The sequence below is a fragment of the Marmota flaviventris genome, chromosome 15, assembly GCF_047511675.1.
Source record: "Marmota flaviventris isolate mMarFla1 chromosome 15, mMarFla1.hap1, whole genome shotgun sequence".
Lineage (NCBI taxonomy): Eukaryota > Metazoa > Chordata > Mammalia > Rodentia > Sciuridae > Marmota > Marmota flaviventris.
The window spans coordinates 49,558,057-49,585,716 of NC_092512.1; the positions used below are offsets into that span (position 1 = coordinate 49,558,057).

At 36.0% G+C, this 27,660-nt stretch overlaps 1 protein-coding gene across 1 annotated transcript in view; it reads right to left on the minus strand.

Moving 5' to 3' along the window:
- Ralyl (RALY RNA binding protein like) overlaps positions 1-27,660 on the minus strand; it is a 354,882-nt gene that overhangs the window by 112,900 nt on the left and 214,322 nt on the right. The window contains exon 3 of the mRNA XM_071602169.1: positions 6,628-6,660. Within this exon, the coding sequence (XP_071458270.1) occupies positions 6,628-6,660 (33 nt within the window). The remainder of the gene's footprint in view (positions 1-6,627; positions 6,661-27,660) is intronic.

Sequence of the window (27,660 nt, forward strand, 5' to 3'; positions counted from 1 at the left end):
ACCACTGCTTTCTTTATAAAAAGAGCTTAAATAAATCTATTTAATGATCCTATGCATTTTCTTCCCTCCATGTAACACTATATTCCTGCCTGCTATAATCTGCAATTATTTCCTTTTCCCTGAGGAGAACATTTCACTGAAGAAAGAAAAGCCATTTCAGTCACAATCAGACGCTCTATTCCTGAGACATATTTTATTTGTAAGGACTGAGGATGACTCTTTTTGATGACTAGACTATTTTATTATTGAAGAGTAATGATTTCGTGCTTCTTAAAATGTGTCCTGGAGCCCATGCATTCAAGACATCACCATCAAAATATGCACATACATGATTGATTACCCAATTTATTGGTGATATTGTATGTGCCATCATGGTGCAGTTTAAATGATTTTGACAAGTACAGAAGAGTGTCATTGACAGGTGCAGAAATAAATGATGGGTTTAAGCTTTCAAATGTTTTTACAGCATTTCACTGAGTGGCAGGTTGATAAATTAAAATTACAGTTGTAGCATCGGGCCTGAAAACACAACTGCTTTAGATTACAAAAATAGTGCTGTGGAAACTTTGTATACTCTCCAGAGAAGTAGCCTGAAGGGCCCTGGGAAAAAAAAAAAATGAAGCAAGTGCCGTTGCTGAAGAAATCATTAATTTTGTGGTGGCACTGTCTGAGTCTAAAACAACGACGACAACAAGAAAAAATAGATTTTTAGAAGAGGAAAATTGGCTTTATTTCCTTCTTCCCTTTTCCCCCTGGAGCTGTATAGAAAATTGAAACCACACCATCAAAAGACAGGCATTGGATTGGCTATTAGTGATTCCAGGATGTCTGATGGTCATATTTAAAGCTAAGGGACCATTTCTCATCAACATTTTCATGGTTTCTACACTGTTCCTGGACTTTGGCTTTGCCATCTGTTGCCATGATCCCACCCAGCCCAATTGACAAACCTCAAAGAAATCACCCAATCAACTTACTAATTCTGATATTCTTAAAGAAAAGGATTTCACCTGACATTTTCTTCCATTCTTATTTGATTCTCTTCAATCTTGTTTTTTTGAAGTCACGCTTCAACTATAGTGTAGCTTTCTAAGTGGCTATACTATGGCCTCATTTTGGATGATATCCCACTTCAGTTAAAAACAAAATAAAAGGGGCAATAGATATGAACCAATGACTCTACTTTATCCATAAGATGGCAGCTAACTCAGTGTATTAGTATAATTTCTGAATTCATACCCTATCTTAACTTGGCTATCTTGCCTCTCGTGTCTCTTAATAAACTTCTCAAGCTTGCTAGATGGGAATCTTTGATTTGCTTAGTGTGATATCTTCTCTCCACTGTTTCTCACCTACTGCATTCTCCCAGGAATGCCAGTCTTAATACCTCTCAAATGAATTCTTGCATCTCTCAGGATAAACACAAGTCCTACTTAAAATTTTTCCTGACCATCTCATCAATTTCTTTAACTTCTCAATTCCTGAATTAAGACAACTCCTTAATTCCTGCGAATAATTTGACAGTATTCAAATAATTTCGCTTTTACTTTTTAATGTTCTGCTACCCAACCATTCATAGATCAGCATTGCTTTTCTTTTCCCATGATTCTATTATTAAAGTTTTTAATATCATACTCCTGATAATCATTGCATAGAATATTAGCTGCGATTGCTATTAATTTTCTGTTTACTCATTGTTAAACAGACACTGTCCTGAGCACTTTGAGCATTGTTTTATTCATAACAACCAGGAATTAGATGCCCCTTTATTTGAGAAAATAGACCATCAGATGAATTAAACTGCCCATGCCACCTATTAAAAAATGTTAGAATATCATTCAAATCAAGGAAATCAAATCACAGAGTTTGGACTCTTAAAGCAGGTGGCTAATAGTATAATATATGGTATATGTTATTAAATGTAAGGTTTCCTATGGGTAAAAAACATGGGTAAAAATAAAATATGAATCTTTAACCTAATTAGAATGCTAAGGTTAGCAGGGCACAGTGACACATGCCTGTAATCCCAGTAGCTCAGGAGGCTGACACAGGAGGATCGCAAGTTCAAAACCAGCTTCAGCAAAAAGAGAGGTGCTAAACAACTCAATGAGATCCTTTCTCTAAATAAAATACAAATGTATGGCTGGGGATGTGGCTCAGTTCAGTCCCCATTGCCCCATAAGGTTAACAAAGTTTTCATAAAGTATATTAAAGTTTTCAGGAGTATATTGGCAATACAAGTTCAAGACTGGGAACAAAGGGGGGAAACATCATTCAAAGAAAATTATTTAATAAAACATAGTTGTTAGCAATTAAATGATTAATTTGGAGCTTTGCCACCCGACAGTGCTTACTCCCTGTTTAGACTTAGCAGAATAGATTTCATCCATCTCAAGAACATTTGAGATCCAGGTCTAACTGGCATGTGATCAGCTCACTCACAGAGCCAGTGTCATAAAAGAGATTATTGTATTAATTCTAGTATTTTTATCTTTGATGTACTCTTACAGATCTCCTAAGCAAACCTGGGAAATAATATATTCTGAGATATATCAATATGATTTTTAGTTTGTTCTACATTATTTAAATTATTCTGATACAGTTAAAAAAAAGTCTGAAAAAATTTTACCCTTGTGCTAGTCACTCTCATAATAAATTTACTCTTGAAAAACTCATTAACTGGAAGACTGGTATAATTCAGATTTCAATGCCAAACTACAATGAATTCTACATTGAAAGTCTTCTTTTAAAGAAAAAAGTTATCTTTTTAACCTGCTGAAGAGGTGAGAAGAGATAATTCATGCAGGAATTTTCCTTTGGTCCCTTCAGTGTATTTAACAAGTGGCTCAGTGTTTGCGAAGTGTCAACAGTCACAGTGCTTGTACTTGAAGAGAACTCCTGCATTGTCTTGTCAAGTCCTTCTACAATGTGAATCCCAGACTTCAAATGAACAGGATCTTCCTCTTTCTCACATCTGTATTTCTCATTACAAAGCTGTAAAAAGCTTTTTAAAAGCAAGACTGGTTTTAAATTAAGATTTATATCTTAGAATCTTAATTGAGATGATCACTCTGTTCGTTCTTACTTTTCTATATGCAAAGTTGATGCCTGTTTTCTTCTAGCTTATTTCCAAAATCAGAATCTGATGCTTCCTAAAAGGAAGTCTTTGTAAGCAAAAAGTTTTATTAATTGCTCTAAATTGCTACCAGGATAATTAGAATATTAGCCATTTAGTACTTGTTTAGCCCCCAAGCTTAAACACCACACTAAAATAAATGTTGCTCAACTTATTTTGTTAATCTTGAGTGAGTGACTTGGGCAAGAAGTTTAATATTTAAGTTTATTTTATTTATGATATCAACATACTTAATATGATATATTCATAATGAATTTATAAAACCTTTCAAATATAAAAGAACAAATTTATACATAATATTTAAAAACGATTTTCATTAATATTTAACAGACATTTATTAAATATTTAATATTTAAATTATATTTAAAGTTCTTTAAGATTTATAATATAATCCCAGCCTTAGGTCTTGGACACATCAAAATGAGATTTTATGCACCTTAGCCCAAGCAGTTTGGAGATGTCCATGACACCATCTGAGTTCTTTGCATCTGTCCTGGTCTCTGATGGGTGAATTCAAAGGCAGTCCTAGATCAGTGCTATCAACTCCACCATATGCATTTCAAAGCAGAAAGGGACTGTGAGAAGTTACCATTCAGAGTTATTAAGAGATTCCAGAGAGCTAAGTGTACATGAGGACTTGTGCATGGGAAGCATGTATGTATGCTCACTTTCACTGCATCATTGTCCTGGGAACAAAGTCAGACGCTGGGATGAGCCTTCCTGCCTCATTCTAGGCACATTATGGGAAAACTACATTACATGAGGCAAGGAGAGACTATAGTTTCTTTTTTCCTAATGATATTATTTTATTAATAATTTCTTCTTGCATATGAAGGAAAACTTTTCTTATTTCAATGTATAGTCGTTGTTCTAAGATCTGACATTTCACCTAACTTCTTTTTACAAATCCCTTGATCTTGTTCAGTAAGCAAACATTTTCTTTGATATTTTTTTCCTACTGGTATATTCAGATTTATTTTATGTTGTGAAATTTAAAATTTTTATTCCAAAATTAGTGTTGCACATTTATCAGAAAAAAATTTTGGTTCCTTTAAGAATAAATACACATTTAAAAGTATCAGTATGTCTATACAACAAATTTAAGTGATAATTATTAGTGTTTATTATTAAAACCTGAAACAATATCTATAATAATCTTGTTCATAGCTTATTCTATCATAATTTCTATTTTTCCCTCTATTATAAATACTTCTGTTGGTGTTCACATGTAACTCAAAGCCCTATCTATAAGAATAGAGCTTTATCATCCACACTATTTCAGAGATCTCTGATATTTTAATAGAATTATACATATACCTTTTAGAACTGTAATAATAGCTAACATTTATGAGCAATACCTATGTGACAAGTACAGTGCTAAATGTTTCATCAAAATTATCTTATTTAATCTCCATTTTACAAATAAGGATCTGAAGCTTGGGGGTTTGAGTAATTGCCTAAATTAATGCAGTTAGCTTGTAAGTGTCAGATTATGAGGGTAAAAGCCACTTTTCAGAAATACATATTAACAAACATTTTAGACACTTGGCAGGTGATGGGCTGAAGTATGCAATATTTGGCAGTGATTTGTTCATTAATATAATGCATACACTTTTATTGATTATAGGATTAAAATTAATGCAAGGTGTACAGGGGACAAACTCAATATCACATACTGATACCATAAACTGTAGACCATGCACTTATTCCCTTTCACATGTGACTATAAATTTGAAGTCATAAATCTGAATTGTAGTTGTTACAATAGACTTCCTGATGCCTGGTGGGTTTATATGTGTCTATTATGTTCATTTTCACCACATTTTCTTGTTGAACAGGCAGGGGAGAGATTCATACATACTTTCTGACAAATAAAGTTTTTAAAATAATTTTTTTTGGGATCAGCAAATTTGGTTATAAGTTACAATATTTGGTCAGCAGAACCACTTGAGTTGCATGCTTTACCCCAGTTTACTTTTAAAATGTAGAAAAAGAGCATCAATATTTAATTAGTGTCATTCCAGTATTCTTACTTTAAGTATTTGTCAAGTTATACTTCATGGTTGTTTTCTAAAGTTTTCCTCAGGACTCTAATGCTGAATGTTCATCTCCTGATAAGTTGTAAACAAAGATTACTTAGGGTCTGTCCTTGTTCAATAGAGGCATGTAATAAAAAATGGATTCCATCTTAGAGTAGTCATGAGAATAGGAGAGGTGGCAGAGAAGCTGTATTAAGTGAGGCATGAAGGGAAGTTATTTCAGCCCTCTTGACTCAATGGAGACACATATGCATTCAAAATAAAAGATTTCTTCAGGTTTAGAGATTTTTAACAATAGGAGCTGATGATCGATGTAGCAGAGTAGTATGCTTTAACGATTTTTTGGATCAAACCAACTTGACCTTTCATTTTTCATGAAATCCTGCAGGAAAATGCACATACACCATTTTTCCCCTTCCACCTTTCCTAACAATTATTTTGATTTCCATGATTTGAATGACTTTCTGAAATGCTTTTATGAGGAGTAGGAGGGAATTGGGAACCAATTTTTTCAACGTGTGATAGAAATACTCCAGGACTGTGAGAAAAGTAATAAAAGAAAATTGATCTGATCATTAAAATATCTAGCTCCATCTCATCTTTCTGGTAACTAAGACAAAAGTATAGTAGCTGCCTATATGTAACTTTTTTTTCCCTATCAAATATAGCATGATTTCATTTTTATTGGAGATCATATCTTTCAACGCTTTTTGATACAAAAACCAACTGTAATCAGAGTATGCAATTTCCCTTCATAAGAAATTTGAATACATGCCTAATAATTATTTGATAGAACAGATAAAAACAATATAGCTTATTCTTAATTAGTTCTAAATGCCCCAAAACAGCACATGTACATCCTTGTCAACAAAATATTGACATAGGACATGCACTGTGACTCAGAACAACGCCCATCAGAAGAGGCAAGCACTTGTCTTACCCAAATCTGCCTCAAGGTTCTTCAGCTTCTTGTTCAGAGAAGCAAAGAGTGTGAGTCAATTGGAGAAATAAAGTTAAATGACAGAAAAGGAGAAAAGATATAGGTTTTGAAGAAAGCTTTGGAGGAGAGCGATGAAACACTAAGTAGCATAGACTAAAAAGAAATAGTATACAAATGGGTAAACAGATTGGGAAGAGTGCAGCTGTGGTTTAGGGGAATTTTAAAAACCCAATCTGTGCATCTTTCCATAATGAGAATACGGAAATTCACTTATTTATTTAGCTTTTACAAAAGATGTAGCATTTCACATGCATCCAGTAGCTGAATTTCTGAAGTCACAAAACAGCTGAGGAGCGTTTTAGTTAAGTCTGTATAAAACAAACAGAGCAATGTGGCATGCAATGATATGTTATGGTTTTGAATATGGGGCTAAATGACTGCAAATATCATCTCAGAAGATCTTGTTAATTTGAATTAAATAATTAATATTTAAAATATTTAGACATACTCACCCAACAGACAGGAAAGGCTCCTTTGATTCAAGTCTATGAAAAAATATATGAAAACATTTATTTTAATATAACAATTTGCTGTACACTCAAAATTGCTTTTACATGAATCTGACTCATTGGATGGAAATACATGGTTTAGCAGTAGAAAATGCTGTAAATAATATATTAAAATTTAATCTGAACTAATTCAAATTCTGGCTGGATAATACATAGGCGAAGTAAAATGAGAGAGCCTTGGAATGGGTGACATTTAAATAATATATTAAAACGAAAATAGTGTTAGTCTAATTCCAGTGTGTACTCTCTGTATCTTATTTTCTTTATTCGTGATAATTTGTGGAACTTTCAATATAACTATTTGAAGTTGTAAAAGCGAAAAAATCTATAATGTTTTCGGCTACACATTGGCTGAATAATTGATTTTGAGGGTAAATACTCTATGATGAAGAGAGAAGCAGCATGTCATATGTGGTCATTTAGTGGCAGTAGCTTTCTTGGGGTGGGGGATGTGGTAGTGTTGGGTCATAGATTAGGGTTCTTCTTCCTAAGAACTGGGTATTCTCGCTACCTCATAACATATCAAAAGTGAAGTCTAATCCTGAAGGTTCTGGATAGTTGTGACATCTTGAGAAAGCTACTTAAAAAAAAACACTACAGATTATTTTTCCTCATCATAAAATGGGCCAGAATTGCTTCCAGCTAATAACTGGTATTTTTTAAAAAGAGAAATAAGACTTGAGAAGATCCATTTGTACATATTTTCAAATTAATAATTAAGGAGACCACTTAGTTGGCATATATTGGTCATGTTATTTTCATTGTGGGTTTCTTAATGTACAATTATGGTTAAATGTAGACAAATACTGAAGACATTTTAAATACATGCTGGTTTCAGGTTTTAAAATATTTAAAAATATATGAATGGTTATACGGAAATGTCAAGAAATTTAGTTCTGTAGCATTACTGCATATCAACTATTTTACATAGTAAAATGGACAATTAAAGTGACTGTCTTAGAATTAGTTTAAATCACTATTTTGTTTTTACTTCATTCTGTATTTGGAAAAATATAGCTTATTAGAATTATGCCTTGGTGCACGATGGGAAGAGGTGGCATGAGTTTCTTCTGCATGCCATCTTGCTTTGGGTGAACCATCATAGCAGCAGGGGAACTTTTATAGGGAGCCAGTACCCTAGCAATCCCCCTGCAGAGCTGCAGGTGGGGGAGAAGATAAAAACAACAGTTGGTGCAAATAGTTTAGAGGCGCATATTTATGTAACCTTTTCCTTCTGTAGACTCCAATGTTATTGACATCTCTACTTTCATGTAAATGAATTCCCATAATGTGTTATTTTTCTTATTTGTATTATAGATAAGCCAAAAGCAGTAGGGAGAAAAAGTTGAAGATAAGTAATAAAATATTTGGCTGCACTTGCTTTACAAAACATGGCAAGTGCCAAGTGATCTAAGGAAAACGACATGACAGAAATTAAAGGATTCTATATAAGGACTAAGAAGACTGTTTACTTATTTGAACTATCACGATAATATCACTTCTCCCTCATTTTGGTCTTATAACCCTTGAACAGAAGATAACATGTGAACACTAATGGAATTCCTTTTCTCTGGACTTGTCAATAATTTCAGCCTATCATTTTTCAGATTTAGGGTGTGTGTGTGATTGGCTTTTGTGAAATGATACCGTCGAGCCACCCACACCATATATTTAAGAACTATATTATACAAATTCCTTTTGGGTATCATAAACAACTGGAATAAAAGTGAGGCCCACTACATTTTGTCTTTGCTCTGAAATTGTCCAAACGTTGTGTTCAGAGAGTATTTGAAATAGTAATTATTGATGAACTTTTCTTTTTTTCTGAAGGACTCAGACATGTTGCTGTGGATGGGAACATAGAGGGACACATGTCCCACTGATCCCAGTGATTCCTATGGCTAGTTTAGCTAGCTAATTAGCAGCTCCTTCTCTACTGTTTCACTTACCACTTTGATTGTCTCCTTCCAAATGTTTAATAGCATCAGAAGAGAACACAGTTTTCAAAATAATGTTGGATTGAGAGTTTTGATTGATTCTGTCTGTAAATGAGGGATTTGCAAACTTTGACCTACTGATCAAATCCTATATACCATCTTCTTTTACACAAATCACAAATTAAGAATGGTTTTTACATTTTTAAAAGAGGTTGGAAAATATCAAAGGAATGATATTTTGTGACATGTGAGAGTTATATGAGATTCAAATCTTAGTATCCCCAGTAAAGCTCATTGGACTCATTGTAATGCAGCCATTCCATTTCATATAAATATTGTTTAAGGATTCTTTTGTGCTACAGAAGTAAGTTGAGGAGTTAGTTGTGACCAAGACTTTATGTTCACAATCCTAAATATTTGTTATATGTCTTTTACAGAAAAAGTGTACTAACGCATGTCATATAATTATCTTATTGGAAGGAAATGGAAATAACTTCTTAAATTGAGGCAATTCTTATTTTTAATGCCTATCAAGATTTCTCCCAGATTTATCAATTCAGAATAATTTGAATTTCTTTCTACACCAACATTTCAGCCTCTGAACCTACTGACAGCTAAAATGCTATTGTAATGACACCACCTTTCTTGACAATTTCCACAACCACAGGAAAATGCCCACACATTTTCGTGCTTCACAAATGTGCCCACACCTTTTTTGCCACATTGTTCTTTTTCTTACTCAATGCTTTATTATAGAGAAATCATCTATTTATTTTGCAGACACATCTAGTTTAACTTTGCATTGGTGCTTTTGCATGTTCTATTTCCATTCCAGAATACTGATTTCCTTTTCTTCCCTTTGCACAATCTAGTTATCTTCCAAGTTTCTCCTTTTAACTCCCACTAACAGCTTCATCTTTAGGGACAATTCCATCTGAGCTTCTAATACTTCCCTCCATCATTATGATATATTTTCAGGACAATAGTTTTGGATTGAGAAGTGAACTTAGAGTCTGAGTAAGACTGGTAAAAATATATTTTTTTGAATTCATTTATTTGTTATAATCAGTTATACATGACAGCAGAATGCTCTTTGATTCATTGTACACAAATGGAGCACAAGTTTTTGACTTCTCTGGTTGTACCCAAAGAAGGGTCACAACTATTTGTGCAATCATACATGTACCTAGGGTAATGATGTCTGTCTCATTCTACCATCTTTCCTATCCCCAGACTGGTAAAAATATTAAACCTGTATCTCTGCTTAGATAAGAGACTCCCAATAGTTTTGTGTTAAGCCTGCAATAGGTCCAGTCTGGAGATGCTCCATAAACTGAACAGAAATAAGGGATAATTGCTCATTAGTCACTCTAAGCCACAGAATATAAGTCCTAGTACGAATCCCAAGCATGTTCCATGCTCACCTGCAGAGCAGGAAACCTTGGAAGGGAACCACCATCCAGCAACTACCACATGTCTCACCTTCAACATGAAGATACTGCAGAACACGTGACAACTGACCCAGGTTGGGTGAGGATTTGCTTTGTAACTGGTTGCTTAGTCATGATTCATTGCATTGAGTCAAGTTCCTTAGCTTTGATATGTTTCAGAGAACCTGACCACTCTCATCTTCCTCAAGTATGTAGCAAACATCCTAACCAACTCAAGGGGTTACTGTGAAGAATAAGGAGTTATGTATTTAGAGTATCTAGCACAGTTCCTGGAACAGAATAAACCCCTATGGTCATTTGCCAAAGACAAATTCTTAATTTTAAATGCAGAAACTGTCTGAATGTATGAAAAGCTCATTTCAGTAATTTTAGTCTCTTAAACTGAAAAACAAAGCACAGGAAGAAAATGAGGAGATACATCTCTTTGGAGAAAATTGTTCATCAATTTAGTTTTAGAAACAGGTGATTATATTGCTATATGCCTAGAGAGAACTTTCCTAAGGTTGTTTTACAAGGTAATTGTTTGGTGAAGAAAGGGATTGATTTTATCTTTCTTAAGATTTACTTTTCACAGTGAATTTAATAATACTTCATTTAGGACCCAGTAGAATTTAGGAGCAGAATAAGATAAACAAACCATAGCCTTCAGAAAAAGTAAGAAATAGGAGAGACATAAAATAGAGCAAGAATGAAGATCGATACGTGGTACTAAAAGAATTATAACATTTCACACTTAACAAAAAATAAGCTGTGTTTATTAAAGGCCAGGTATTATTCAAAATGCTTTTGAAGTACTAATTTATTTAAAGATTGTTATACCCTCTGAAGTAGTTCCCATTTACAGATGAAGAAACTGAGACCAAAAGATGATAAGTACTTTGCCCAAAGTCACAAAGACAATGGCTGAGTTAGGATTTGAATTTAGGATTTCTGGCTCCAAAGTTCGTGCCTCATGCCTCCCATCCTGGGCTATATCTCAGATCCCCTTTGTGTGTGTGTATATTTTTGTTCACATGTGCCTTATGGCACTGTCATACTTTCTGTATTAATACTTCTGTGCTCCACTGGGATATCTCATCTGGTTTTAAATGTAGTCTACATGGTACCAAAAGCAATTACAGATTCAATGCAATTATTATTAAAATTCCAATGACATTCCTCATGGAAATAGGAAAAGCAGTCATGAAATCCATTTGGAAAAATAAGAAACCCTGAGTAGACAAAAAAAAAAAAAAATTCTTAGAAAAGTGAAGCAGGAAGCATCACAATACCAGACCTTAATTATACTGCAGAGATATAGTACCAAAAACAGCATGAAGCCAGGCACAGTGGTACACACCTATAATCCCAGCACCTTGGGTGTTTGAGACAGGAGGATCTTGAGTTCAAAGCCAGCCTCAGCAATGGTGATAAGCAATTCAGTGAGACCTTGTTTCTAAATAAAATACAAAATAGGGCTGGGGATGTGGCTTAGTGGTCGAGTGCCCCTGAGTTCAGTATGGAGTATCCCTCCTACTTCCCCCCAAAAACCCAGCATGGTATTGGCAGCAAAAACATGCAAGAAGACCAGTGGAACAGAACAGAAAACACAGGGACAAACCCGCATACAAACAGTTATCTGGTACTAAACAGAGGTGCCATAAACATACAACAGAGGAAAGAAAGCCTCTTCAACAAATGGTGTTAGGAAAACTGAAAATCCATATGTAGTAGAAAGGAATTGAACCCCTATATCTCACTCTGCACAAAATTCAAATCAAAGTGAATTAAGAACCTAAGTATTAGTCCAGAAACCCTCCACATACTAGAAGAAAACGTAGGCCCATCAGTCCAACATATTGGCTTAGGAACTAACTTCCTTAATAAGACTCCTAAAGCACAAGAAGTAAAATAAATAATCAATAAATGGGATGGGATCAAACTAAAATGCTTTTTCACAGCAAAGGAAACAATCAAGGGTGCAAAGGCAGAGCCTACAGAATGGGAGAAAATCTTTACCACGTGTACCTCAGAGCATTAATCTCCAGGCTATATAAGAACCAGAAAGACTTAACACCAAAAAGCAAATTACCAAATCATTAAGCGGGCGAAGGAACTGAACAGACATTTCACAGAAGAAAAAAATGCATTTGGTCAACAAATATATGAAAAAATGTTCAATATCTCTAGCAATTAGAGAAATGCAAATTAAAACTATATCAAGATGCCATCTCACTACAGTCAGAATGGCAATTATCAAGAATACAAGTAACAATAAATGTTGGCAATGATGTAGGGGAAAAGGTACATTCATACATTGCTGGTGGGACTGCAAATTGGTGCAACCACTCTGGAAAGCTGTATGGAGATTCCTCAGAAAACTTGGAATGGAAACACCATTTGACCCAGTTATTCCATTCCTCAGTATATATCCAATTATTTTAAATCAGCATACTATATGAATGTTTATAGCAGCTCAATTCACAATAGCTAACCTATGGAACTGACCTAGATGCCCTTCAACAGATGAATGGATAAAGAAGATGTGGTATATATACACAATGGAGTATTACTCAGCCATAAAGCAGAATGACTTTATGAACTTTTCCATAAATGGATGGACCTGGAAACTATCATGCTAAGTGAGATAAGCCAATCCCCAAAAGCCAAAGGTTGAATGTTTTCTGTGATATGTGGAAACTAACCGACAATAAAGGGAGAAGGGAAGAATAGAAGTTCGGTAAATTAGACAATGGGGAATAGAGGGAGGGAGTGAGATAGGAAAATGAAAGACAGTGAAATTATCCTGACATAATTTTCCTATGTGCATATATGAAAATATCACAGTTAATCCAAACATCATGTACATCTACAAGAATGGGGCTGGGATCCTAACTAGATAAGATATATTCCATGCTTATATAATTATATAAAAGTGGATTCTATTTTCATGTATAACTAAAAAGAATCAATCAACAACTTTTTAAAAATGTCATCTACATGCTCTGTAGAATCCAAAACTTAAGTTTCTTGCATTGTTTTATTTATGACATGAAGTGACAGCTGCCCATCAAACATCTGTAATGCATAAGTGCCTCTAAATTAACATGTCTCAAACCACATTCATGGTCTTCTCTCTTCCTTTTATTCTTCCTTGTTTCACTATAACTGAGAATGTTGGTCATTTAAATGACCAAATTAGAAAGGCTACAGTCCTTTCTGTTTGGTCCTTTCTAGCAATGCTCCTCCTCAGTTTGTTTTTTCTGTTGGTAAAACGCTTATTCCCTCCATACCTCTCAGTTCTCTATATCACAGTTCAAATAATCAACAACATTTATATGAGGTGTTAAAAAAAAACATCATTTCCTTTTTCAACATTTCTTTGGAATAGCCATATTTACTAATAGAAATATCATTCTATAATACGAGTGTGGTTATGTAATGTCATTACAAATTTCTGAGTACTTCTAGGAGGTCTTCTCTTATAAGGCACAATGGATTGATTGGGAGTGCCTTGTAATTATTCTCATAGCACCTTGTGACACTTAATCACAGTGTATTAAGATTGCCTATGTAATTTCCATGCTCCTTGCTAAGACTGCATACTCTTCAAGGCATGGATCACTGTATTTATTGCAAGTTATAGAGTAGAATCATGCCTTCTTCAGTGAAGAATCTCATCGAATTTTGTTACATGAACTTTCTCCTTTGCCACTGCTTCCATTCCTTGTAGACAGGGTGAAGTTAAATCCCTGAAAATAACTAGAAGTCCATTCACAATCTGATTCCAGCATAACTTCCCAGTCTTTGGCTACTTCATTCTACTAGTTTCCTGCTTCTGCCAGGCTGAGCAGAAAGCTCACTGGATGGCATTTTACTTTCTCACACCCCTGTGCTTTGGTGTACACTGTGTTTTTACAGAAATGATGTCAGAGGTTTTTGAAAGGCTAATGCTTTGTTATGAATCCAAAGCACCTTATGAGGTTGTTCCCCTTTTACTGTTTACTGATATTGAATCTATTTGTTTTAGCAATGGTAGCCCAGGCCCTAACCCACATGAATAATGTGCCAAATGGCTTAAGGATACAAGTTCAAAAATCAGATTGCCTGATTTTAATCCAACTCTGATTGTATAGCTTTGGAGAGAAGTAAAGCTCAATGATCTCATATGCAAAACCAAGGTAATAGTAAACCTAACTCATAGGACTGTTAGAAGAAATAAATAATAAACAAATACACACATTAGACAACTCAACAAATAAATAAGTGGATAGAATAAGTATTAGCATCACTAGTCTTTATGTAAAAAATCCCTGAGTTCTCAAATCTTTGTTTTTGAATTCACAGCCAGTGAACAGAAATAGAGTCTAGGTTGCAGAATAGACTGGTGTAAGAGTTATATATTAGTGAACCATGTTGAGACATATTGGAAATTCTATTCAGCATAGCAAGTTGGGCCTAAAACAGAGATGTATGGATTGGAAACAGATTCAGGAGTCATTGATGCAGCATTGCTATGTGAGATCACAGGAGAGAATGAGGGCATCCTGAGAGAGTGTAGAAGGAGAAGAGTTGAGGAAAGACTATTTAGGGCCAACAACTGGTCCCTAGGTGTGCAGATGCAAGATCAAGAGGGGCAGGAGACCTGTTTGGTCAGTTGTATTAGCTAGTAACTAGTAGAGCCCAGCACAATACATATGTCTCCCAAATGCTGGCTGAGCAATCCTGTGCCTTGATCTGTGTCACCAGCTTTTGACCTGTTCTATAGGATGGGTGTGAATAAAGAAGAGAAGATTTCTCTCTGGATGTAGCTCATGTGTGCTTAAGTTAAGCCATAAAAAGCAGGAATCCAGGAGGCCTAACATTCTCAGACAGTGCAAAATTGATTTATGAACCAAAGCTAGTGTCAAAATCTAGTGATGTTTGATGAGTTAATCTTTCAGTAGGGAACAGGGAACATCTTTTTCCAGTGAATACCTTTTTTCCTAGAAAATAATTGATTTTCATATGTATTTCAAGAAGTATGTTAAAGGCAGACATGACTGTAAATATTTTATGTAGCAGTGAAAACCACGACTAACTTCTGTGTGTCCCTCTTATATTAACTCTGAGAGACTAATAATTATTATAGAAACCAGAGCTTATGCTGTACCAGGGACTGTGAAAAGTCCACTAACATACACAATTTTGACCATAGGACATAAAAAACCCCTGAAGTTCAGAAAGACTAAGTAATTTGCTCAAAGTCACACAGCAAAGTGATGGAGTGAGTCTGAATTCAATCAATCAGAGGCCTGACTGCAAAGTCTATACTCTTAGAAACTGCTGTATACTATAAGAAAGGGAAAAGAACTCAGTATGAGTTCCACTGGTTGGACCTATAGTCTATCTGGCCCCACTAGGGGATGGTGGCCCAGGTCATCGTGAGTTACTCCTTAGCTGATTGCCTATTACTTATGGAATAATTTGACATGCTATTCCATAATTAACATAATGTAGTTCTTGAGGATTATAGGAATCTTATTTTGCTACTTAAAATTTAGTCTACATCTCATCTCTAACCAGTAATCTAACATATTCACATGACAATTTTGTCATTCCAAACTCTGATTTAGATAGGAGTTTCTTCAAGGTAAGTGATTAAATGTGAGCAAAAGATGATGACTGATCAAAAATAAACACTTGTAAAGTGATTCTTAGATGTTTTCCTCATGGAATCCTTTGCATACTAAACCATTGCACAATTCTATCAGTATTCTTTTTTTAAAAAAATACTTTTATTTTATTTATTTTTTTATATGTGGTGCTGAGGATCGAACCCAGGGCCTCGCACATGCTAGGCGAGCACTCTACCGCTGAGCCACAACTCCAGCCCCTCCATCAGTATTCTTTAAAAATCATTTATTGCCAAAAATTTTTTTAAAGACAGACTTTGTGTTCATCAGTAACTGTAGATGCACTAAGTGAGATCTGCTGAAAGTCCGAATCTGTCTAGTTGTACTTATTCTCTTAATTATTCTCTCTTCTTCTGATAAGAAACGGAAGAACCCCAGGTATCTGCTGGCTGTCCAGGACAGGATGCCTGGGAGATACACTCTTGGGGTTGCTGTGGACATCAAGAGACTTCTTCCTTTCTCCCTCCATTCTCTTTCTTTCTTCCTTCCTTCTTTCCTTCCTTCCTTCCTTCCTTCCTTCCATCTCTTTCTCTCTTTCTTTCTCCCTTTCTCTCTCTTCCTTCTCTCTCTCTCTTTCTTCCTTCTTCCCTTCCTTTCCTTTTCCTTCTTCCTTTCTTTTTGTATTGGGGATTGAACCCAGGGGCACTTAACCACTAAAACACATCGCCAGCCCTTTTTTGTGTATTATTGAGAGACAAGGTCTCACCTGGTTGCTTAGGTCCTCACTAAGTTGCTGAGGCTGACTTTGAACTTGATATCCTCCTGCCTCAGCTTTCTGAGCTGCTGGGATAGCAAGAGACTTCTTAGAAAAAAAGAAGTTTCCTTGATGAATGGCTTGGAGATAAATATGGGTCAACACAGTTGCCAACTTCCTCACCTTCATCTGCTCAAGAAGCTTGTCAGTGGCATCTTTGATTGACTAAACACCCAAGACATGGCTGTACACTCAGGGGCACTCCAGCAGACACTTGTGCCAACTGCATCCCTCTTTCACTGTGGCTGCCTATGAAGGTGACAGACTCATAAGGACCAGCCTTTGGAGATGTCCTGTCAGCAACATCAATGTATTTGTGGCAAAGCAGTGCTCTTAGTGAGACCATGATATAGAACAGTCTGAGGTGGCTGAGAGTGGGAACAGTACTTTCTGAAGAGCTTGTATACTCTAAAGTTGAGAGTCAAATGCGTTTTGATTTGCATGTCAACTCTGACTAATTGATGGTAGCTACTGAGGACAAGGTGTTGACAAGAATTCTAAAATCTCCTCAGTCCTTAGGGTGTGGGAGGGCTGTAATTAACCTACATCTGCCACAGCAACAGGAAGAGAAAGGAAAAGAATGGTGTCTAACATGTATTTACAAGCTTTTGGCTAATAGAAGGCACAGGAATTTGCTCAAGGCTATGAAAGCAAAGAAGAGGTATTAAGTTCACAGTAGAACTTCAATTTCTAGACCGTATGTCAATGTGTGCAAATAATAATGTGTATTTAATTCCTCAGATGTGATAGTGGGTATTTTGAATTTGGAAGATTACTTTAATAATTTTAACAAACTTAGTCCTTAGGACCTTCCTGTGAAGTTGGTATCATCATCAATTCTACTTTATGAATAAAACAATTAAGGCACAAAGGATTAATTCAATTTTCTATGATCTGAAAGCTAGAAAGGCATTGAATAGAATTGCTCAAGCAGTCCAAGTAAGACCGTGAGTTTTAATTTTGCTCTGCATTTGTACTATCTCCTGTATTTATTTGTTGGCCATTAGAAGAGCACCAAGTTCTCCTACATTGCTGAGGAAAACCAAGGTCCTTCACTTCTGTGGTGGGATTTTCTTAGAATGGATTCAATTTCTTTGGAATAAAAAGCAGCTTTATCCTCTATTTCCTGTGATACCATTTTCAAGGGCTTTCATGCCCAATTGAAATCTCTGCTTAGGGCTATAATCAGGCCCCTTGGTAAGTTTCATTTGCAGTCACCACCATCTGCGCCACTAACTCCAGGGACAGATTAATGGATGGCTACAGTATCAACCAAGAATCTCAGTGCAGCTTTGACACTCACAGTCATGACTTTTGCCTCAGTGGAAATTGGGGCTGCAGGGCTCATCTCCCTTGGACAGGCTGTAATGTTCTTTCATAACTCTACTGGGGGGGATTGGACAGCAGCAAGAAGAATGGAGGCGGAGGATAAAGAAGAACCTTCTGGCAAGAAAGATCAGTAGCCAATGGCAGATTCTCCTGGGAGACCTGAAACTCTTTTCTCTGAAGCTCTGGGGGCATCAGTGAGGCAATGACAGTAGATATTTGATCACGGCAGAATATGGGGTCGCAGTCCTTCTCCTGTGTGATTCTAGAATTAACTTCACTGTCTCACACATTGGAAGGGAATACACACAACTCTTCAGATATTTCTATTATATTCAGAAAAATGACTTTCTGAAAAGAAATGTTTCCAAACTCAATTATTTTCATGCAGGAAGATTTGCTCATCTCAGTTTCAAACTTATGTTGTGAAAGGAAGTAAATTTAAGAAAAACTAGCAAGTGGCTGCTTGGCTGTCTCTTTCCACTGTCTTTTTAAGTTGCTTGCTAATGGCTGTTAAATCCCATGGAGAAACTGTGCATCTGTCAAGAGTGCAGTCTGAGGAAGCAGGTAATCAGTCACAGAGTTATCCGGTTGCAGATCTCAATCCTCAGCCCTGCTCTTTGCAGAATTCTGATGCCATTTATCTTTTCTTTCTCTACTTTAAAATGAAGATATCAGAGTCAATATGATCTTGTGCAGTCATCTGATTACCAGTCATAATAAGTTGTACAGAGTGTGAATGGTGCTAAATGACATAATATATGTATTCTCAGACTGCAGGAATTCGGGAGAGCAGCTGACTTTTGTCCTCCTTTCGCCTCTTCCTCCTCCAATTTCATTTACTTTATTCACCTGAACCTCTCACACTCACACCCCTACAGGTCCCAGGCTCAAACTCACCCTCTCCCATTCCGTCTCTCAGTAAAGCATTTGAAACTCATTCAGACCATGCTGTAGCTAATGTCTGTTACAGGATTGGGGAAACAGTAACTCATTTTTGCATGTATTTTGCTAAACTGTGTTTCTGCCCTCTTCCCATTGACATACTTGTCTGATGGGTGGATCTGTCTGGGTAACCTAAATCCTGCACTGACCCTTCCATTTCCAGTTCTCCAAAGACATTAAATCCTGACAATTTAAGAATTTAATGATCTTAACTAGCACATGCTGATAAAATTATGTGATACCAGTCATTTACCAGCATTACTCAATATCACCTACCCTTGGATTATGCTGGAAGCTCCTTCTAATTGGTAAAGGTGCAGTTTGGCTTCACATTAGAGTCCTTCTCACCTGAAGCTGTAGCTATCTTGTAGGCATCGGGGTCTAAATCCCATCCTCTTTTGGGCTGCTCCCTAAGTTAACTATAAAGAATGGAGCCATGATAGATAAAAGATCTTGTTGTTCTCTTTAGCTCTATTAGTCTCCACAATGCTGAGTCCAAAGGAAAATGATAAGCTAAAATAAACTTTAAAGAGGATTTAATTCACTTGATTCTCATTGAACATATTTTCCTCTCTGTATTTCATACCTGTCAAACTACCTCACTAGCTGCTTCTTCCCAATCACATTTTCTGGGACCTGAATTCAAATATTAGAGTGTTTTAGAGTTCAATTTTTGGAATTCTCTTTTCTATCTCTACTTACTCCCTTGCTAGTCTCACCCATTCGTATGGCTTTGACCACCATCTGTATACTGAGAATCCATTAATATGCATATCCAATCTAGACCTCTCCTCTGAACTCCAGATTGGATATTCAATTGCAAACTTGCTGTTTTAATAAGATGCCTAATAGGTGCCTTATTTTAGCATGACTCAAAACTATACATGTGTCTGTCACCCTCCACAGCCTACTCCAGTTTCTTCTGAGATTCCTCCTCATCTCATTTACTTGCAACTGCATATATCTGGCTTCTCAGTCCAAAAACCTGGGAGACATCTCTGGTAAATAATCTGGCCATCATCAGTTCCTTACCTCTGTCCATCAAAAGATGGATGGAATCTTTGTCCTTATTACTTCCCTCCTTAAAAAAGATGTGGCAGAAGTAATATCTGGAGCTTCCCATTAAGATTTTAAGAGAACAGGCAGCTTTTCTTTCCTTCTTGAAGCTAGTCACTATGTAAAAACTCTGACGACTTTGAGGTCATCGTGATGTGACAAACCCTTAGCTAGCCACAGGGAATGACCATGTAGAAGAAGACCCTTAGCTACCACAGCTGCTCTAGTCAGTCCTGGCCGAGCTTTGGAGTAAAAATGCAGATACCAAATTGGAAGTCACTAGAGCAGACTGTTCATCTGACCCCACTTCTGGCTGCTGAATGTAACAGTAAATTTTGCTACACACTAGTAGATAATGAAGACAACTAGACTCCATTCTTTTTCTGACAGACCACATCCAATATGTCAATTTTTTTTTTGTTGGCTCTACCTTCAAAATATGCCAGTAACATAAACAATTTTTTTTAAAAAAAATCTCAGCTGCTACAACTTTTATGACCATCACCTCCTGTCTGTTTTCCCATGTTCCACATTTGCTCCTCCTCCACAAGTGCTTCTCAACTTAAAGCTAACATAACCTTTCACAATTTAAGTTCTGTCACAGTACTCTTCTGCTTAAAACATTACAAAGGCTCTCTATTTTACTCAGAGAAAAAGCCACACTGCTTTAAGAGCGTATGCAACTTCACATCCTTATGTGATACTGTTTTATCTCCACCAATATTCCCTCACCTTTACTGTTTCTGCTCCATAAACATCAGCCTTCTTGCTTTTGAAAACCCATGGATATGCTTCTGCTTTAGCACCCTTTGCTAGCTAGGAACTCTTCTACCTGGAACACTGTTCCCCAGGACCAACTTCCCTGTTTCTCACTTCCTTCAAGCCTGCTCAACTGTCACCTTCTCAGCCATCTCCACAGAGTGCCCTATTCAAAATCATAATACGTATCTGCCCCACTCCCAATCCTTCTTTCTGAGATTTTTTCCCTCTATAACATCTACTACCTCCTAACCTATAATTAATTTTTGTTTATTTTCAGCTACCTCACACTTGGAAGGTGAGGTCATGAATTTTTGCCCATTTTGTTAAGAGGTGCTTAATAACTAATTAATGAAAAAAGAGTATATTAGCAAATTTGTGTTTTCTTCTCTACCAGATTCACTGAGAGAGGCTCTAGTATGCACTGAATTTAATCATTCCCTGAGTGAGCGTGTTAGTAGAAGCTAAGAGATGAGTCATCCTTCCAGGCCGGTGGTTGTATAATCCCCTCAAAATTGCTGGATCAGAAATTCTTCTGCAAGTCTCCAGTGATCCTAAATAGACCCTCAGGGTTTCTCTGTGTGAAGAACTTATATTGTTCTATTATCTTTCTCTTCACCAATTTGGTCTGTCAGTAAAATGTGTCTGTATTTTGACTCCTAAGTTAGAATGGCTTCTATGCCAAGATCCCTCATGGGGGCCTTGAAGATTACTAACTGGATTGCCCAGCTGCCATACCTTCTTTTTTCAGGCAACTGAGGCTTTGCTCTGTCAAAGGGACCATTCACTGATCTCTTGCTGGAAACTCTTCCCAGCTAGACTGAATACAATAGTTGCTACCCACTTTGTGCCTCACCCACTCCCAAGCCTGGTCTTTCTCATTTTCCTCTCTTCAGCACTGTATTTAAAAAGAAATATATTTGTTTTCTCAATGAAAATGGATACCTGGTATTATTGATTTCTTTCATAGTACCTTTATTTTTAATGTTAAGCATTTCAACTTCTTCTGTACTCAGTTTAGCTCATATTTTAAACTACTAGACATACGTGAGACTTGCTATACTGAATTGGGCTAATAAAGAATAAAAAAAGAATAAGACAATTTTGAGCAAACCAAACATTTGAAGTTACTATTTTATTTAATTCTTCAAGAATCATCACATTATCATTATAGTGCCTTTGTAGATGGTTTCAGAAAGAATAAGACTTAGTACTTTTAACGGTTGCTAAATAATCTAATTCAAAATACTGTCTCACATGTATACCTGTATTTTGCGGGTCTTTCTCGATTTCCTTTTTAAATTCAGGCATTATTGATGTATCATTCTTAAAAAGCATTTTCCAGATACATTTATTGCACTCAGGCTCATTACCATGCCGTCCTGTACGGAGAGGTCTTCTCTGTTAAGAGGAGCGCAACATCTGCCTTCTTTTTCTGCCACATCCCACTCTCTGCATTGTAAGGCTGCACCTTGGGCATTATTCTGTTACTATCTGTAGCTCACGTACACTATGCCCTTTCAAAGCAGCAGCAAGGCAGCTGAGTTACGGCTTTAAGTACAATAAGGGACAGTTATTGTCAGGCAGGAGCTACTGTCTTATTACTAGCTCACTAATCTGTAGTTGGAAGAGCTGCCATTACCAGGCATTTCTGATTACTTACTTTATTGCACCACTTAAGGGCTCATCAATTTTGACTTTTCAGCTTTTGAAGATGAGATGACTTCATCTGCTCTCCCACCCTCCTGCACCCTGCTCCTTGTATTTCCATCTGCAGACGGAGCTCCTCATCCTCTCCTGGCATTAACTGACTGACAGGCCACTTCCGGCCATTAGATCTGGCAGTAACTGTCTCCAATAAGGGGCTGCTGGACTGCACTGAACTGTGAGACTAATGTTAATGAAGTCGCCCTTTTAGAAAATTAACTTTTCTAATAACCATGGTGACTAGAAGAGTCCAGTTCTTAAGATGAAGGGATGATTCTGTTTAACTGGCTTTGCCCAAAATCCAGCACAAAAAATTCCTCATAGTTGTCTGTATGACTATTTTTGTATGACTTGTATCATTTACCATGGGAAAAAATTGTTTTTAAATTTCTATTTTTTTGTTATAAAATTCTCCTTAAAGAAAAATTTGCATTAGACATTAACATTATAAGAGGAACAGCATCCATATGCCACCAATCAAAAGATAATCACAACTAATATTTTGCTTTATTTTTTCTCTGCCTATGCTTCATTTGTTAAATAGTTTTAGTCATGATATTTATATATTTGTACTTCTTGTTTCTCTAATCAAATGCCAAATCCTTTTCCATGTCATGAATAGTTTGTGAACTTTATCAAGAGATGCACATACCCATTTTTGCTGCATGTTTTGGTTGAATCAAATTTCTTACTATTATAAATAAAACTGCAAAGACCATCTTGGGAATAATTTCATATTTTTTTTTTTTTTACATTTTTAAGATATTTAGGATTATCTCCTTAGATATACTCCAATAGATAGAGTTACTCAGCCAAAAGATAGAAATATTTTAAGACACTGAACAGAGTTTAAAGAAAAAAAGGGTAAACTCAATAATGAGGCAGATATCTGACTTTTAGTCTCCATATTAGAACATAAATAATGGAATCCTAGGATATTAAAAGTGGGAAGAGACTAAGAAATGGTGTAATCCAAGTCCTTTAATTTGGTAACAATTTTAAGAGAATTCACCACCTATATAAAATTACTTTTGGGTGGTTAAAAAAATCATCCACAGTAAGGGTGAGACAAGATGATAGAGAAAAAGGGCTGTTTGGTTTCTCAAGAATCTGCCACGTCTATCTATACTGTCAATATTCATTTTTTTTCTTCTAATTTTGTATGGATTTAAACCTTTCTTTACATCACAACAATTTTCTTATTATTTATGTTGGGTGTTAGAAGAAAAAATGTGTTATAGGGGAGGCCCCAGCCTGCCCTGCTCGCAGATATTTTAAGGAATAATCAGGGAGGAGGGGCAAAGGGTTCCACCTGCTGGGGAAGGGCCTTTCTATCAGTCTTACACAAGCCAGTCCTCAAACAGTATCCTCACTTGTACCTCCTTAAAAAAAAAAAAAAGGCAAAAGACTTAAAAACTTAAAGTTATGAGAAGACTAGTTTAAGAACTGGAAGTGGAGAAGCTGGGTCTCTATCCTAGCTCTGAGAGGTCCTGGCTGGTGGGTCTTTCTCTCTGAACCTCAATTTTCTCCTATGCAGTTAAGGACAAATTCAAACTAAAAATAAGACACTTAATTGTCTTCCTCTTGAAAACAGGGACGAGATTTCCCTCCTTTCGTTTTCCTTTGGATATTTACTTTAAAAAAGAAAAAAAATCCTGTTAATTTTAAGTACTTTCTCCTCTTCTTGAAATGTATATATAGATCCTTTTGAAGACAAGAATGGCATATTGTCAGTTCTTTGACTCAGAAATGTCTTTCTCCAGGATCTGCAAGCCATCCCTTTGAAATGTAAACATCAAGGGAGGTAGTACCCCTATGTGCCTCTCTCCAGTGTGTGTGTGTGTGTGTGAGAGAGAGAGAAAGAGAGAGAGAGGAGACTAAGAGACTAAGAGGATACATCGTTCCAAATTGCAAAACTACCTCCTTTCTTAAGGATATTAGAAGCTTGTTTTTCCTTTGGGTCATGTCAATTAACTAACATCAATGGTGACTTAAATTAGAATAAATTATCTGTGACAAATGGTGTTGTGAAGTCCTTTTACTTGGGGACTAATTATTGTTTATGTTGAAAACCTGTGTGTGGTAGGGTGTATCTATTTGGCTATATAATCCCTTAATGGGCAGACTGTAATATGCATTGCATGTTGGTTTAATGCCTATTCAGTAAAACAAATGGTTTCCTTCTCTCTCACCTTTTTTTGTAGAGGACTTATGCATTAAAAAATATTTTGATTTAAAGAGAGTACCAAGAGAAGGCAATGCTCTAGTACTAAATATTTTTTTAGTTTTAATTTGATTTATTTAAAGATAAGTCTATAGAAACATTTACATTTCTTTCATGCTCCCTTCCAATGTAGTCTTGTGGATTTTTGGGAACCATATGCTGGATCTTGAATAAATGGGTAGATTAAGAAGGTGGATTTATATGAGCTTGTGGTGAGCAAAAGAGGGCTGAGTTAACATTCAGAAATAAAACTCAACTAACTTATGAATGTATCTTAGGATGGGAGCTCAAGGCCCTAAATCATATAGCAAGGGCTGTCCTAAAACAAGAAAAAGGTCACTGTATCTGGTGATTTTTAATGTAATTTTATTTTTTGTTGAAAAGCACCAGTTAAAAAAAAAAAAGAAACAAAGAAATCTACACTGATAATGTAAACATCCCAACTTAGAGCAAGGGAGGGCATTGCTCTTTGGAAGATAAAACCCACAAAGTATCTTCCTCCCAGTCAGGGAGCAAAGTGAGATGCCTACCTTTCTACTTTCCTACTAAGCTTTGGTAGGAACTAGCAGTGTCGTTTTCTGTGCTGTGACCTCAATAAACTATGTAGAAGACAAACAGTAAGATGCAAGGAATCTGTGGCACAAAAGGCCATAGCATGAGTCCTGCTAATGAGGAGACCTTCTGTTCAAAAGAAAACCCTGTTTTCAGGTATGAAGGAAAACAACTAGCTCAAGACAAGCTGCAATTTCTAAAGTGAGGAAAATAAACAGCAGAGTGAAATCCAGTTGTCTTTCTTTGTGTCTGCCAAAAGACAAGAAAGATGAAATAAAATTGTAATGGCTCAATCTTGTACTAGATTTATCATTCCTTTTCCATTTCTTCCTATCCCAAAGGAGAGGTATCAAGTATTAGGTTAAACGGGTCTCTGTGTAAAAGGTTGCAGATCCCCAAATCCCCAAGCATGATCCTTTTTTTTTTTTCCCTTTTTGGTCCTTAAGGCTTGGTGGACAAGCCAACCAAGTGTCAGCCACTGGTATTTTCTGTCTCCTTCCAGTGTGCAGCTGTGTGGGTACATTGAACCCAAGCCTGTTCTGTAGATCAAACTATCTGGAACACAACTCCTAGAATTTTACTGTTTATCAAATTTGCCGAGGAAGTCACAGGATGGTAAATTACCTTGTGAGAGGTAGAAAGAAATCCTTTGTGGCCTGCTTTATCTTGCTTTGTGGAAGTTCATCCTTAACTTCTATTACAAGATTTCATGAGAAAAATACCATCTGCCTTAATATTTTTTTGTGTGTATATGTATTGTGTAAATGTTACTTAGGGTAGTACCTGCTAATCTGTTTAGAGGATTTTATATAAAAGCCTACATAATAAGTTTCTGTCAGAGGACAGAAAAAAATCCTTATATATTTGAGTACTTTCTTTCACTAAGCATTTTCATTTACTACACAGTTACATAAATTATTATGCTTCCTTTTCAGACTTGACTGCCAGAAATCTCATAGCTAAGTTGCTCACATTTATCATTTTGTCATTGTATAAGTTTCCTTAGTATAATTTAACTTTTGCCTGATCCTACTTGGTCTACCCCTCTCTCAATTCCCATGCAATTCTTGGTTCTTGTTGTTTTTCTGTTTTTTAAAGTTGGCCACATGGTTTTGTTTCCTTTAGTTTTATCTTAAACTACCTCAAATCAAACAAATAGAAATGTAGTCTTTCTAACAACCTGAAGACTAACAATATAACTTATGAAAGTCTTAGAGATGGAGTCTCAGCATTAAGGAATTTCACTATCCCATCTCCCCGTACCCCTGCCATATTCTTTCTACATGCAAGAAGATAATCATGGATATTTATGCATTAAAAATATATCAGAAAAATTGCAAATAGGCCATTCTTTAACTTAGCAGAGAATTGCCTGAGGCAGAACTATTTTAATGTGTGTTGTGTCAGCATTTCTTTAAACAGTTTAAATGAAAAGGTCTATAAGTTACATTTGCTTAGTGTAAAATTATGGGGACTATGCTATAAGTAAAAGTAATCTTTTTTTAAAAAAATTTTTTTCTTTAGGAAGTTATATGAAACATTAACCCATTCAGTTGTGTGAATTTTAGCCAATATCATCATTGCTAAAGAGTCACTTAAAATAACATTCTAAAATACTTTATTGTACATATTTTTCTTTGAGTGATCATCATAATAAGCATAGATAAAATTTGTAGAGTATCTATAATATTGAGTTATAGGCTCCTAAAAGACAGTATCTTTCAGGAAACTTTTATATCTTTCTTTATGGGACCAAAGAATATGAGAAATCATTCAACTTGACCATCAAGGTCAAACTCTTGGTAATGCTGATTGTGTTAGGAGCCATGCCTGCCTAATACTCTCTCCACTGAACATACTCCTAGGAAACATGCACAATTTAAACTATCAATAAAGTGAATGTTTGGGACCTTTTCTGATATAAAAGCTTGTCAACATTCATTTGGGAACTCTGAATTAGAATTCACCCTTAATTATTCAAATGAATGAATGAATATTCAGCTTTGAATTTTAGAAGTATACTTTTTTCCTATTTTCTCTTGTGTATATCTGCAATTGCATGTCAGTGATTTGGTTGCACAGGAATGATTGGAACAGGAGCTATAATCCTGCAATTTCTACCCAGACTCGGCAAAAACACACTTTCAAAATAAACCTGGTAGGCCTGTAAGTGCCTGCTTTGTGTCTATTTCAAATAGCATGGGGGGCTGGAGAACACATTTCCCTCTCTTTCTCACACTCCCCTTTTTAAGCCAGAGAACGTGTTCTTGGATGGCTTTCTGAGTGGACCAACCAAGCGAGATAAGTAAAATGGAAGAAAGCCTTTGTTTGGGCAGAGGGAGGCACTGACATTGAAGTAGTAAGATTCTGAAAGAGAATGTGTATTATCCTTGACATTATAAAAGGAGACAGAAAACAAATAAAATGATCAATACCTAATTGGTAAACATCTCTCAGCAAACTGCACAAGTCAATGAAGTAGAGATGTCCAGGATTCTTTTTCTCCATATTGATTTTTACTCTTAGAATTAGCTAAATTAGCTTCCGTGACTTTCACTTCTATTGTCAAGGTTTTAGGTGATATTTCAGGTCGTCCCCTAATTCAGGCTCC